Below are 14,200 nucleotides of genomic sequence, written 5' to 3' on the forward strand. Positions count from 1 at the left end.
TTCAAAATATTAGTCAAGAATGTGTGTATGTGTTGGTGTGTTTCTAGCTCACGAGGGGATCCTTCAGCCATCTCTAAAGCAGTGATGCCTAAGGACCACAGGTCACTCTGAGAATGAAAGAGATGAGGAAAAGTTGGTGCACACACAAAGCTTAACTTGATCTCTGTTCATTTCCTGCAAACTTTGGATATCCTCTTTAAATTCAAACTGTAAATGAATTTGTGCACGGTGTGGGAGTATACCTCTAAGAGTTACAGAAACTATTTCCAAGACTTCAAGCCAAACCTCTTGCCTTTCACAAAAACAATCTAAGAAATCAGTGGATTTCTTTCAGTGAGGTAGTGGACTTCAAAAGTTAGTGTAATTTTATCGAGAAAAGCTGAATTTCCATTTCAAGATGCTTCTGTGGAATTTCACAGGAGAATGAAAATGTTTTAATTAAAATACTTGCTTGAAAGTTGTTTTGTCACTAATAAAATATTTTATGAATAATGATGAAAATATGCCTGTTCAATGTGGCGATGTAATCTTAAACTGCAGTCACTATGTGCTTTTGGTGGATTATTATTGAATATCAAAAAACTGTAAGTACATCTATTTCACCAGTCTTTATTCCTCCAATGTGTAACTATATTATAAGCAATGTGTGTTGTCTATATAGCATCATGGTAGCTGAAGATACACTTAAATCATTCTCCCAGTGTCATTAGAAACAAGAAGGAAACAGTTAAGGTGAATTAAATAACCGATACTTGATCAGCACAAACACTCAGCGTGCAGGTGAAAGCATTTGTCTGTATGGGCAAGCCTGTGAAGATGAAACGTCTGTTGTAACTAAGATATGAGACACTTGAAATGACAAGTGTACAGTAAATGGGGCCTTGGTTCAGTTCATCCTAGTCTCTGCTTGTACTTGTGTGAGGTTGATTTATTTCTTAGTTTAGCTTCAGACAACATCACATATGGTCTGTACTGACTGATCCTAAAGAACAAGGAAGTAACCCAGTTGTCAGGGTATTTTATTTTTAACAACATGTTAAAAGATCAACAATGTCCCTGAAGCTGGCCAAAACATGATGATTTGTGTCATTAAGTACCCTGTAGTCATATGTTGCCTCAGGGTTCTCGTCACATGCGATGACCTCGGGAGCCATCCAATAGGGAGTACCGATGAAGGTGTTCCTTCGACCGATGGTCCTGTCCAGTTGAGCAGACACTCCAAAGTCAACTGGAACATAAATATGCAAAACAACTTCACATCCCAAACTGCCACAATCATTGCTTCTTTGTGGTTGTGCTACTTATGTATGCATGACTGTTCTGCAGCTTTGCCTGGAGGTATGAATGTGTGTGTCTGAGAAACCACAACGTGAGCGTCGGCGCGTCATACCCAGTTTGACTTCGGCGTTTTCTGTGAGCAAAACGTTTTGTCCTTTAATATCTCTGTGAATCACATGATGGGAGTGAAGATGGGAAAGACCCTGGAAGACAAACACACACACACACACACAAGCACAGAGGAGTCAGATGATGACTATAAATATGAAGCCTCAAACACTTCTCTAAAAGAGTAATGTTGTGCATTTTTATTTATTTTTTTAAGGGAAACAGAATGAAGAGTGGGATGTATTTAAAGCTTGCTGCTTGACAACAAGATGATCCTAAATAACGTTTCTCTTTAGGTGGTAGTGACCTACTAGCACCAGCTACCAATCAGTGACACTGTTTATGTGTCTGTACTCTCGTGTCTTCAAAGGAGGCTAAATAAACAGAGGAAGTGAGTCTTATTTCAGACCATGACTTCACCATGCTACACTGAGTGTCTGTGTATGTGTTGATACTGAACAATGGGGAGACAGCATGGCTGACAGCAGCGAAGAAAGCACTGGCAACCGACCAGAGGCCTGTGTCTCTTTTTTTATTATTAAATCATCCCAGTTCTTTGATAATGTCAGCATCAGGGACAAATAATGCTAAAAGTTAATATAAAGTACATGTAGGTCTGTTATTAGAACCAGAAACACAAACACCAAGACAGAAAAGACTACAAACATCCTGGCGTCTTTCTCAGGACCTTGTGATCTCTCAATGATAACATCTTACAGACGTGTTTTAAACTGGCCTATTATGTATATAAATGAAAAAAGAATTATTCCCTCTGAGTCACAGGGGGAAAACATGAAAGAGATCCTGAGCCCTGAAAATGAAAACGTATCATGTCTGCAGCATCATATTTCTTACACAACAGCACAACTTTTCTGGCCTCTACTTTGCATTCACATGCAAATGACTACCTGTGCTTTTACCAGTGCTGCAGAGGGTCTTTACAAAACAGCACCTCAGGAAGCAGTTCACTGGTGATTCTTTGTGTATCCTGTCTGTGTGTTTGTGCAAACTGAGGGTTAAAATGCTGCATCGCATATGCAAAAAAACAGGGATAGTTGTCAGTGTTGTACAGAACATCAGGTACACATTTACAGTACATAACCCCCTATGCTACAGAACTGTATAGCGGGAGGATTTATGAGTATTTATTTATTTACTATTTTCTGCACAGACCATATCATGTGTCTGGTGGTTGGAGCATTTCCAGCATTTACATGTGCATGAAACTCCAAGTTCTCCCAGCTGAATCATCAGAACAAAAGCATGTGTAAAGAAAACCTACAAAGAGAAGGCTACTCACTACAACTCTCAACTTAACATAACATTCTTTTTATTTTAGATTCTGGGCTATGGACGAATTTGGCAACAAACAGCTCCATGCTGTCAAATTCACTGGCTCCTTCAGAGCAATAGAAACCCAGACTAATGCATATCATTGACTATCTAGGAGACTCCTGTGTTTCTACTGAGGATATTAAGAGAAGACTACTGTGATGATATGGGTGTATAATGTGTATGTGTGCTGCGAGTGTGTTACTTTGAACTCACCCTCAGCACTTCTCGGCAGATGTACGCGATCCAGTCCTCTTTAAAACAGTTTCCCTTGGTCTTCTTGACCAAGTCTGTAACTGAGCCGGCTCCACAGTACTCCATCACAAGCTAGACAGACATATGGACAAACACCATTCACACACTCACGCTTGCCAAAATAACGTTAATATTACTGCATTACGTTCTAAAAATGAAACAACATGACAGAAATGTGATAATTTCATAGAGGATTAATCGAGCAGGGTAGAGGCTATTAAATAAAAAAAGGCAATTTCTTCATTTTTTTTATTAATAACTTAAGCAGAAAAAAACATTAGGTACAAACCCAGAGCTGGTGGTCCTGTCCAGCAGGACCTTGTTTAATAAAAGCACCATAATAAGTAGCAATGTTTCTATGGTGGGAATAACTCTTCAACATGTTGATCTCCAGCTTTATCTCCTCTTCTTCTTCCTAAATATAACAAATAGAAGTGATGTTTATTCAGATGATAAAAAACACCACTTGTTAGCATGACTGCTCTGCATCCAAACAAGCTGTTAAATTGCAGCATCTGAAGTAACATTTTCCTTTCAAGGAGAGTCTCCAACTCTATTTTCGCCCCCAGTAAGCTTAAATGAAGTACATTATACACTTAAACACAAAGATGATGTTAATGCTGGTACACAGACTACTATCAAGTATCACACCTCTGCTTTCTGAGGAACTCAATCCTCACTTCCAGCTGTGTCTTCTTTTAGAAATGCATGAACTTTACACAAAAAATATGGCCATGCCTCTAACCCTAATGAGGCTAGATAAAGAGAGAGGGGAGAGGTACATCAGCTGCATGTGGCTGTTCATCAGAAAAGAAGACACAACAGAGAGCTTCCCCCAGTCACTGACCTCCTTTAAATCTCTACAGGATAGAAGGGGAGAAAATGACAAGGCAGAGTTTGAACTTTCACCTCCATCTGAAACACAAAGCCTCCTGTCTGTGTCTGCAGTATGTGTGCACGCGCGTGTGTGTGTGTGAGACAGAAGGCAGATAATAGCCAAGCATTTCCTGCCTAAGAATTTGTCTGCAACACAGAGGACCCAGAGCCTCATCAACAGCAAAGGAAGCAGGGTGTCCAGTTCTGTAGTAAGTGCCTTTGTGGTGAAGTAGAAAGAAAGTCTGACCAGTATTTTCTGACACAACAGAAACTGCACGCAAACTACATAACCCAGTCTCAGGGCGGCTGTGGTTCAGTGGGTAGAGCGGTCGTCTCCCAACTGGAGGGTTGGAGGGTCGAATCTCGGTGCCTGCAGTCTACATGTCGGTGTCCTTGGGCAAGACACGAACCCCCCCCACATTTCAGTTTACTATGTAAAAATATGCTGACAAGCACTAAACACAAAGTACAGCTGAAGCACTGGACAAACTTTGACTTGACAAAGCCACTGAATGAAAAATAGTCTTCACTAAAACACACAATTTTGAACCTCATGGTGCCACTAAAAGAAAAGTCAGGAAGGCAGTCCCCTAACGTAGGTAAACGTTGTGATATTTCATGAGATATGTGAAAACCTGAACCTGCTCAACCACCAAAGTCATTCAAATTCAAGCTCTTCAATTCACACAAATTGACTACAGTTTTTGCTATGTGTAAGCACATTCCTCTGATCGGTTCCCAAAACCGCTGCTGTCAAACTGTGCTTTGCTACATTATGGCACAGTATCCCTCTCAATCTCCTATTATTAGCCCAAATTTAATTCTATTCTGCTGCACTGTTGCTCTAGATCTGTAGCTCACAGTATTTGATAAAGCCTCCACATCTCAGTTGTTCGTTGCTTTGTACAGCCACAAGGCAGAACGCTGTTAGTCTGTAATAAATATATGCAAAAGTGCAAGCTAAACTCACCACTAAAAATCACTAAAAATGTAATTAAATTTTAGTTCAACTTCAAATTAAACATTTAATCCTTTGGTAAATTTGCATGTACAAGAATCTGTGTGCCCCCCCCCCCACACAGGACAGAACAACACCGGCTCACTGTAATATTCAATATGTGTGGGTCATGTGTCTAAAAAGTATGTCATGTATAATTTACTTTGACAGCATAATTAATAGTCTATTAGTTCTGGCAGGGTTGAAAATACTAAAACTTGATATTTTACTTTAATATTTACCAAAGATAAGCAAAAGAAGCAGACTGAAATAGTTCAGAGAAGAGGTTAAGACAAAAAAACAAACAAAAAAAAAAAAAAAAAAGAGGGAGTGGTTTAAAGTAATGTACCTCTGTGACTTCCATGACCTTGATAGCTGCCAGCTGGCCTGTCTTGACATGGCGACCCTGGTGGGATATACAAAGAATGAAATAGGATCACGCCGACAGAAAAGCCCTAACAAAATTAATTATTTCAACCAACATAGTTTTTTGTTATGCTAACACGCAGGAAAAAAACAACATAGTAAAACAGTGGTCAACTGTTGTCAGCAATATTCTTCAAATGTTAATATTTACTCACTGACATGTACAACCATGTGACTGGGGAACACAGGAAGGGTTGAAACAACCATAATGTAAAACAGATTACAACACATCTTTCGAGTGAATACTTGGCTTGTGATATACTTGTGGACAGACACAGCTCTGACTACATAATTTCATTTTCTCATGAGAAGCACAGTCAGAAAGAACAAGACAGGATGTGAGAGACAGGGCGAGCCAGCGGACAGGGTCAGAACTGTAAAGTGCAGTCAGGTGAAAAAGGGAAAATTGAAAACCTTGTCTCGAGTCACAAAGCTGACAAGATACTAGAGTAGCTACTCTATAAGCTGTGATGTATGACAGGGCTCGGAGCGCGTGTGTGATTGAAACAGACTAGAGGGCATGACAAATCCCACAATACTAAATCAGTCAGCTAATATTTAGGTACAGACAAAAAGTCAGAAAATCTCTGAAACAAAGATGGATGGAAAGCTGGAAAATAGACAACAACAAAAAACCTGTTTAGGTTTTATTTTCTCTGTAGCTGCAGAAATACTACTCACAGGACTCATTTCCACATTATATAGCAGACTACAGTGGATAGCAGGGTGTTGAAACCTGTATGCCTATAGCTATTCTTTCCATATCAGAGAAGTTTTTATGAGTTTCCAGGAAGTAAAGTCAGCAATACTTCTATAAAGTTCCATTAATTCCAAATCTCTCTGTCTCTCATCTTATCACGCAACTCCAAGATATACCTAATACATTAATAAATAATACGGCTAATTAAATAATCCATATCGAATGACTTTATACATCTATTTATTATTAATTTCAATTTTATTTTTGAACGCCCTCCTTTTTTTGGTCTTGGCTGTTAGTCCTTGGTTTTGAACTCAATTATTTTCCTGTTTTCCTGAAACACCATTCCCACTGGTTCCACCACATTCCCAGTCTTCCCTCAGAGCAGTGATAGGGTGCCGTAAGGATGACATGTTTTTGTTGGCCAACCTGGAAGTTAGCATCGTCCCGGTTCCTTCCACAAAAAAACAATGGGATTTTTGCACAGGCTTTTGGATTATTGCACAAAATAAGCTCTGTGACAAACAGTTTATGACATGTTTTGTTCAGTAAGATAATCGTCACATGTGAACCGGTTTTATAATTTTTGAAGCCCAAATACAATCACCAGATTTAAAAATCTACTGTTAGGCTATAAACAAACTATACCACAGTCCCATGACGTCAGTGTCACCGCCACGGGTTCCAAATTGTAATTAGATTTAGTACACTTACCTCATCTACAAAACCCTTTCCTCGTAGTGTGAGCTGATCTACCTGGTGATCATGGCTGTGTCACTTAGAACAGTTAGCAAGCGCACAAGTATAAACATAAGGAGGCTGTGAAGGTGGACTAGTGAGTAGATGAATGTGAATTCAGCATGATGACTTTTCATGTACCTGACAACCTCTGCAGTCTCATTTAACCACTTGTTAGCAACCACCTTTTTATAAACAAGTAAAAGCATAAAAAAAACAGCAACACAAGTGGTGTATTTACTGGCGCATTTTTGTTGTAGAGTAAAATGTGAAAATCCCTTCACCTTGTGTTAACACAGACCTTATTTCAGGCATTTAAAACCCACTGAGCTGGGGGCGAGGGAACTAAACTGCAAAACTGCTAGCTCAGTTCCGGGTTTTAGGACACACTGCTACAGCACTCTATTGCTCCAGAGTTTGTCCAAGTGTCTGCGCAACATCAGGGCAGCAGCTGAGAGGACTGTGTGACTAACTCACCGTCTTGAAAATAAGGTAGCTAAACACACTGAGCACCAACTTTTTTTAGTGCACTACTTCAATGAAGCCTATTATTTTACACAGTCTTACATAAAGTCTCCCCTTCTGTCCCTGTTAACTTGCATAAAGTCAAACTACATAAAGTCTGCCAGTGCAGATAATATTCAGCATCCATATAGAGAGACAAACTGGTATTTGAGTGTTCGGTTCCACAAAAAAACCTCATTCAAAATCCCATTAATATTTGTCAGCAAACACCCAGGCTTGAAACAATCTTGCCCAACACTACTGTCATGTAGCTAGCTATCTATCTATCTATCTATCTATCTAGCTAGCTAGCTATCTATCTATCTATCTATCTATCTATATATATATATGTGTGTGTGTGTGTGTGTGTACAGTGGTGTGAAAAAGTGTTTGCCCCCTTACTGATTTCTTATCTTTTTGCATGTTTGTCACACTGTAATGTTTCAGATCGTCAAACAAATTTATATATTAGTCAAAGATAACACAAGTAAACACATCATGCAGTTTTTAAATGAAGGTTTTTATTATTAAGGGAAAACAAAATCCAAAACTATAGAGCCCTGTGTGAACAAGTGTTTGCCCCCCTGTCAAAACACTGGTTTATCGCACCTGAGTTCAATTTCTCTTGCCACACCTGTTCGCAATCAAGAAATCACTTAAATAGGACCTGCCTGACAAAGTGAAGTAGACCAAAAGATCCTCAAAAGCTAGACATCATGCCGAGATCCAAAGAAATTCAAAAACAAATGAGAAAGAGAATAATGGAGCTCTATCAGTCCGGAAAAGGTTATAAAGCCATTTCTAAAGCTTTGGGACGGCAGCGAACCACAGTGAGAGCCATTATCCACAAATGGCGAAAACATGGAACAGTGGAGAACCTTCCCAGGAGTGGCCGGCCGACCAAAATTACCCCAAGAGCACAGCGACAACTCATCCAAGAGGTCACAAAAGACCCCACAACAACATCCAAAGAACTGCAGGCCTCACTTGCCTCAGTTAAGGTGAGTGTTCATGACTCCACCATAAGAAAGAGACTGGGCAAAAATGGTTTGCATGGCAGAGTTCCAAGACAAAAACCACTGCTGAGCAAAAAGAACATAAAGGCTCGTCTCAGTTTTGCCAGAAAACATCTTGATGATCCCCAAGACTTTTGGGATAATACTCTGTGGACAGACGAGACAAAAGTTGAACTTTTTGGAAGGTGTGTGTCCCATTATGTGTGGCGTAAAAGTAACACCGCATTTCAGAAAAAGAACATCATACCAACAGTAAAATATGGTGGTGGTAATGGGATGGTCTGGGGCTGTTTTGCTGCTTCAGGCCCTGGAAGACATGCTGTGATAAGTGGAACCATGAATTCTGCTGTGTACCAAAATATCCTGAAGGAGAATGTCCGGCCATCCGTTTGTGACCTCAAGCTGAAGCGAACTTGGGTTCTGCAGCAGGACAATGATCCAAAGCACACCAGCAAGTCCACTTCTGAATGGCTGAAGAAAAACAAAATGAAGACTTTGGAGTGGCCTAGTCAAAGTCCTGACCTGAATCCAATTGAGATGCTGTGGCATGACCTTAAAAAGGCAGTTCATGCCCGAAAACCCTCCAATGTGGCTGACTTACAACAATTCTGCAAAGATGAGTGGGCCAAAATTCCTCCACAGCGCTGTAAAAGACTCATGGCAAGTTATCGAAAACGCTTGATTGCAGTTGTTGCTGCTAAGGGTGGCCCAACCAGTTATTAGGTTTAGGGGGCAAACACTTATTCACACAGGGCTTTGTAGTTTTGGATTTTGTTTTCCCTTAATAATAAAAACCTTCATTTAAAAACTGCATGATATATATATATACACACATATACATACATACATACATACATACATACATACATACACACACACACACACACACATACATATATAGATGGATGGATATAGATATAGTTTTATCTGTGCTCAACAAGTACATTTTCTTAATTGTTTAACTTTTTAAAAAATTACTAATGTTTCAATTTGTAATAATTGCTGGAGTAGGTGCCAGTTTATCTTACAATATGCAAAGAAAACCCCAAAAACACACTTCATTTTCTCAGAAAAACCGATGAAAGAAATACTAAATGAGAGACTGCACTAAGTTACACGAGCTAGTGGACATGGCATGTATTGTACTGCATACTGTTGCATAACCCCTTAATAGTGGGGACAGCGCTTTAGTTAGTCACTTTCACTAATACATTTAGCTACCTAATCAATACAGTTAGTACAGGGTAGTTTAAACAAATTATCTCACTCATTAAAAACAGTGTTGTGCATTCTGCTGATTGTTTCTTTTCATGTTGCCTAAGATGTCTCACTCTTTGTTACCATGTGTAAATGTTTCAGCCTATCTAAGCCCATAGAAGTGAAGGAAAGAAAAATTAATGCGTCACAATAACTTAAAACTGCTGTTGAACTCCTCAGGTGAAAACCTAGCTCATATCTCTCTCTATTATATTGACTGTGAAATGTACTGTGTCAGCTCACTGACCCTATTCATTCTGTCCCCCAGTAGAGGACATAGTCTCCATAATTGCAACTGAATTGTAGCATATAAGCAGTCGCTGGACGGACAGTGATAAATAAAGAAACAGCCTTCTTGTCCTGTCAGACAAGGCTGTCTGCTGCTGGTGCTGCCACCACAACTTGCACATGTTAAAATTTCTATTTATAAAAAAAATATGCAGCACTTGCTCACACCTACACACTCAAACTAACTCTCTGCTCTTTACCAGAAGAAGTTTGAGAAAATTTGCACACTTTTGTCTCTTTGATGAAGTTCAATGAATCACACACACACACACACACACAGGCATTATGCTGCTGTGGGGTGCTGGAAGTCAAACACATACACAATAAATCCAGCTACAAATACTTTCTCCATATGTGTCTGTCACTTGCTGTGACACACACACACACACACACACACTTGGTGACAGAATATACACTACAAATATGTCAGTGAAAAGGTTACAATAATATATTCATACATACTCTAAGCTAATTAAATACAAAAGTGACATTTTTAATGCAGACAGCATGGGGACAAATGAGAGAACATCTCTGCTCATCCATAAGTTTCTGTCTCATATCTTTATGTCTCCACGTCATGCTCTCATCACCCTCTTCTCTGTTTTCCTCTGCATTCTGTTGGTTTACATTTGTGTACTTTGTGAGTGAATGAACTGCATCACTGATCAGCACCTCCTCTAAACTGCACATACAAACGGTGCCATTTAAAGGCTGTATCTATGTGTATGCCTGAGCGTGCACATTTTGTTAAAAGGAAGTAACCCATATTTGACTATTCCATTCACATGGAACCTTCACTGGCTGGTCCAACGGGGTCAAAAAGACTGGACTGGTTTCCATTATACAGAGTATAAGCTCAAAGATAACTCACTCTCCCTCACAGTCATATGAAAAGAAGTGAGAAAACGAAATGGCTGTGTTTGCTTGAGCATAAACTTGTTTATCCAGACAACAGAAATGTATTTAGCAAAGCAGCTCAGGGAGAAACCATCTTTCTATATCATTGTGTGATTTCAGTTATTTGACCTGGGTTGATTGAGAATACAAGAAAATAAAGCTAAACCAATTAATCAGCCAGGCTGATGTAGAGTCACAAGTAATTGTTTTCTGCATAAATTGGTCAAGAAATGTGATCTGATTTTCACCAAAGAAACAAATCAGCCAACAATATTTCTAATCTGATCAAATACAAAGTCATGATATTTTATGTCATTACTGAACACACTTTACTGATTACTAGGTCTATCTGAACATCAGCAAATGTTTTGAGTCACAACATACGCCTGCACTACTTAAGCACTACTAAGATGTTGCACAAAGTCAAGCAACCTCCGGGTTGCAAGGGAGAGCAGACGTTTTTACTGCTTCTCTTGTCTGTTCTACGATTTTTCACATCTTCTACATTTTCAAGTCTTTGAACAAATTCTACAACTATTAAAATGCCTCCAAGAGGGAAAAGAGCTAATAAATCAGAAGCGAATGAGGATGTTGAAGCAGAAGAGGATTATATTTCAGCGGCGCAAGTAACAGAGATGTTGAGTCAGCAGAAGCAGATGTACACCGCACTGTTGAACCAACAAGACAACTTCAAAGGTTTTGTGCAACTACTTATGGAGACAAATAACAAGAGACTCGACGTCATGACCAGAGAAATACAAGAGATAAAAACGAGTTTGCAGTTTACCCAGCGAGATGTGGCTGTGATTAAAGCAGCCATGGGTGACAGAAAATACAAACCAAGGAAACAAGGGATGATGTCTACAAAACTTGTGAGAGTTTAATAGCCATAACGGATAAAATGGAGCATTTGGAAGTACAGTCCAAGCGAACAAACCTGATCTTTGAGGGAATCAAGGAGTCTGCTGCAAAAAGCTGGATGGAAGCGGAATGTAATTTGAAGACTTTCATATCTCATGCAGAAAATAACTAGGTTTATGAAGTTACTACCCAACTTTGATATGACCGATCCTGAATTTTTAGCATTAATCTAATTACTATGGATGATGTACCTCCCAAATGATCCATGCAGGTTAAATGAATTAAAGACATTAAGATGATGATCTCATCTGAAGTCACTGGACTTTAAAAGACATATATTTGTCATAAGATGGAGCACCCTGTGAAAATAATATATTTAATTATAGTGGTGAAGCAATGATGTGATGAATTTAGAATCAGCACCTTTTATGTCATAACAGCAACTCATCAGATTAAAAGAAGAAAAAGGATCATTTCCTGGTTCAGTCTAATAGAGCCAATGCCCACAGCGCTTGGTGAAGTACCACGGTGAAAAAAGACAAATACTTGGCATGTGCTCCTAGTGCAGTGGTTACAAAACAGCTTTAAAACAGGAGCAGCCCTCTACAGTGATTTCCTTTTACATGGAACTGCCACCCCCTCATCCCTAGGTTTGGTCACCTCAGACCATGCTGTGGGGTGAGAGGCACCAGCATTACTTTGAGCTTATTTACAATGGGAAATATTTCTATCACTTGCTAATAGTAACTACGTCTGACTGCTGTATATGTGCAAAGCTCGCGTGCCACGAGTGCACCTTTACTAATAACACTACAATAACCAACACTACAACTAAACACACACAAAAGGAAAAAAAAGGCAGCAAAGACACGAGGCTACTGCAAGTGAAGCACAGAGTTTCAAACCTATTATAAAGAGGTGTATGCAAATCAACGGCAACAATCAGCAGCTTATTTATGAAATTAGAAAAGTCCTGAGCAACTTGTGTTGCGCTGACTAGCTATTTGCCATGTCAGAATATGAAGCTGAAGGGTGATGAATTAGTGAGTCTGTATTTGGATATGGCCCAGTGGAGGAGAGCTCCTCATGGGCTGGTGACATGTTGAAGGATTTTCTTTACCCTTGACTCTCCTCATCACTCAGCTGGGGGGATAAATTTAAAGGTTGTTACTCTTTTGACTGAACACATTATTCTTACAACAAATTATATGATTTCTAATATTGTATTTTAACAGCAAATTTTGTATTTTGAGATCAGCAAAATGGTACCAAACATGGTATATAAAAATTTTCAATATTTCTAACCATAAAGTAGTGTAAAGTTACTTTGTGGGTGCACTCACTGGCTTAAGGATAGAGGAATAAAAGTGCTATTAGACATTATTATATACTCTTTATACACACTATTAACATAAATGTCTTAAGACAACATCTCCAAAAGCTAAATCTAAAACTGCATTTAAGAGTCCATGGTTTCGTCATTCTCTGTCTTCCTTTGTGCTCTGTTTGTGTGTCTAGAACATGGTTCCTGAATGCTTTGATAAATGTGCATCACTGAGAGTCAAGTCTTGATGCAGGACATCCCACCCTGCTGGACCTCGACAGTGAAGGGGCTTCAAGGGTCAAAGGGATCAACAGTCTGATTAACTGTTGTCAGAAATTAAAATGTTCCTTATGTTCTACATTGCTGTTGATTTCTGATATGTCATTTGGCAGCAGTCCTAGAGGGCTTTGAGGACAGTGCTGGTTCTGCTGTCTGCTCTGAAATTTAAGGGGAACTTCCTCTACAGAGTTCTCTAGTATGACCATATTTCCTCTCTGTTGATCAGTTAGAACTGTGCCTTTAAAATAACAAACAGGTGGGCACATGGCAGATGGTTTGCGCCGTCACAGTGCTAGGATCATGTCAAGCAGATGCTGGAGATCAAAGGGTAGGTCACTGCACAACTGGGACCAGGATCAGTGACACTGTATGAAAATCTGATCCATCACTGGCAGGGACTGCAAGAAAACTATTAATCAGGGCTTATTGAGGAGCCGTGCTACACTGAATCACCTAACCATATGTCACCATACATGGAAAGTTTGATGCTGTGATTCTTCATAAGAGCTGTGGGTACACACACACATTTTTAAATAAAAGCTGAGTCCAGGTGGCTTAGCTAACTAATGTTCAACACTGCGTGATGTGAATCAACAGGAAAGGATGTGACTAAATCTTCTGACTCACACTGTATTTAAGTCATGTGAATATTCTGACTGTGTCAGTGGGATGTTGCACATTGTTCCAATCCACTTCCACACATATGCAACATTCATGCCTGGCAACAAGTGAATAAAGAGCTGGAGCTTCAAGGGGGGGAAAGGAGATGTCACCACACTAATAAACGGTGTAAAAGAGCGGGCACCAGCACAAAAGAGGAAGAATGGTAACTAGGAAAGTGTCCGTAAACCATTAAAGGAGCAGGACGGAGGGAGATTTTTCTTTAATCCCTGTAAGGCAAAACAACTTAATGGAAACTTCCTCTTATCGGGCATGATGCAGAGACCTTTCCATTGCCTCTGCTTCACTCTGATGTGCTTTGAGAGAGGGACCACTAAAGACTGCTTCACCTCACTCACACACACACACACACACACACACACACACACACACACACACACACA

At 39.6% G+C, this 14,200-nt stretch overlaps 1 protein-coding gene across 3 annotated transcripts in view; it reads right to left on the reverse strand.

Annotated features, from left to right (window-relative positions):
- Positions 1–14,200, reverse strand: part of LOC109957492 (mitogen-activated protein kinase kinase kinase kinase 4-like) — a 74,243-nt gene that overhangs the window by 45,716 nt on the left and 14,327 nt on the right. For all 3 annotated transcript variants that reach the window (XM_020595398.1, XM_020595397.1, XM_020595399.1), the window contains exons 3-8: positions 5,196–5,252; positions 3,263–3,388; positions 2,935–3,045; positions 1,391–1,481; positions 1,098–1,228; positions 53–107 (exon numbers count right to left, since the gene is read on the reverse strand). In XM_020595398.1, the coding sequence (XP_020451054.1) occupies positions 53–107; positions 1,098–1,228; positions 1,391–1,481; positions 2,935–3,045; positions 3,263–3,388; positions 5,196–5,252 (571 nt within the window). The remainder of the gene's footprint in view (positions 1–52; positions 108–1,097; positions 1,229–1,390; positions 1,482–2,934; positions 3,046–3,262; positions 3,389–5,195; positions 5,253–14,200) is intronic.

The sequence above is a fragment of the Monopterus albus genome, unplaced genomic scaffold (assembly GCF_001952655.1).
Source record: "Monopterus albus unplaced genomic scaffold, M_albus_1.0 scaffold27.1, whole genome shotgun sequence".
Lineage (NCBI taxonomy): Eukaryota > Metazoa > Chordata > Actinopteri > Synbranchiformes > Synbranchidae > Monopterus > Monopterus albus.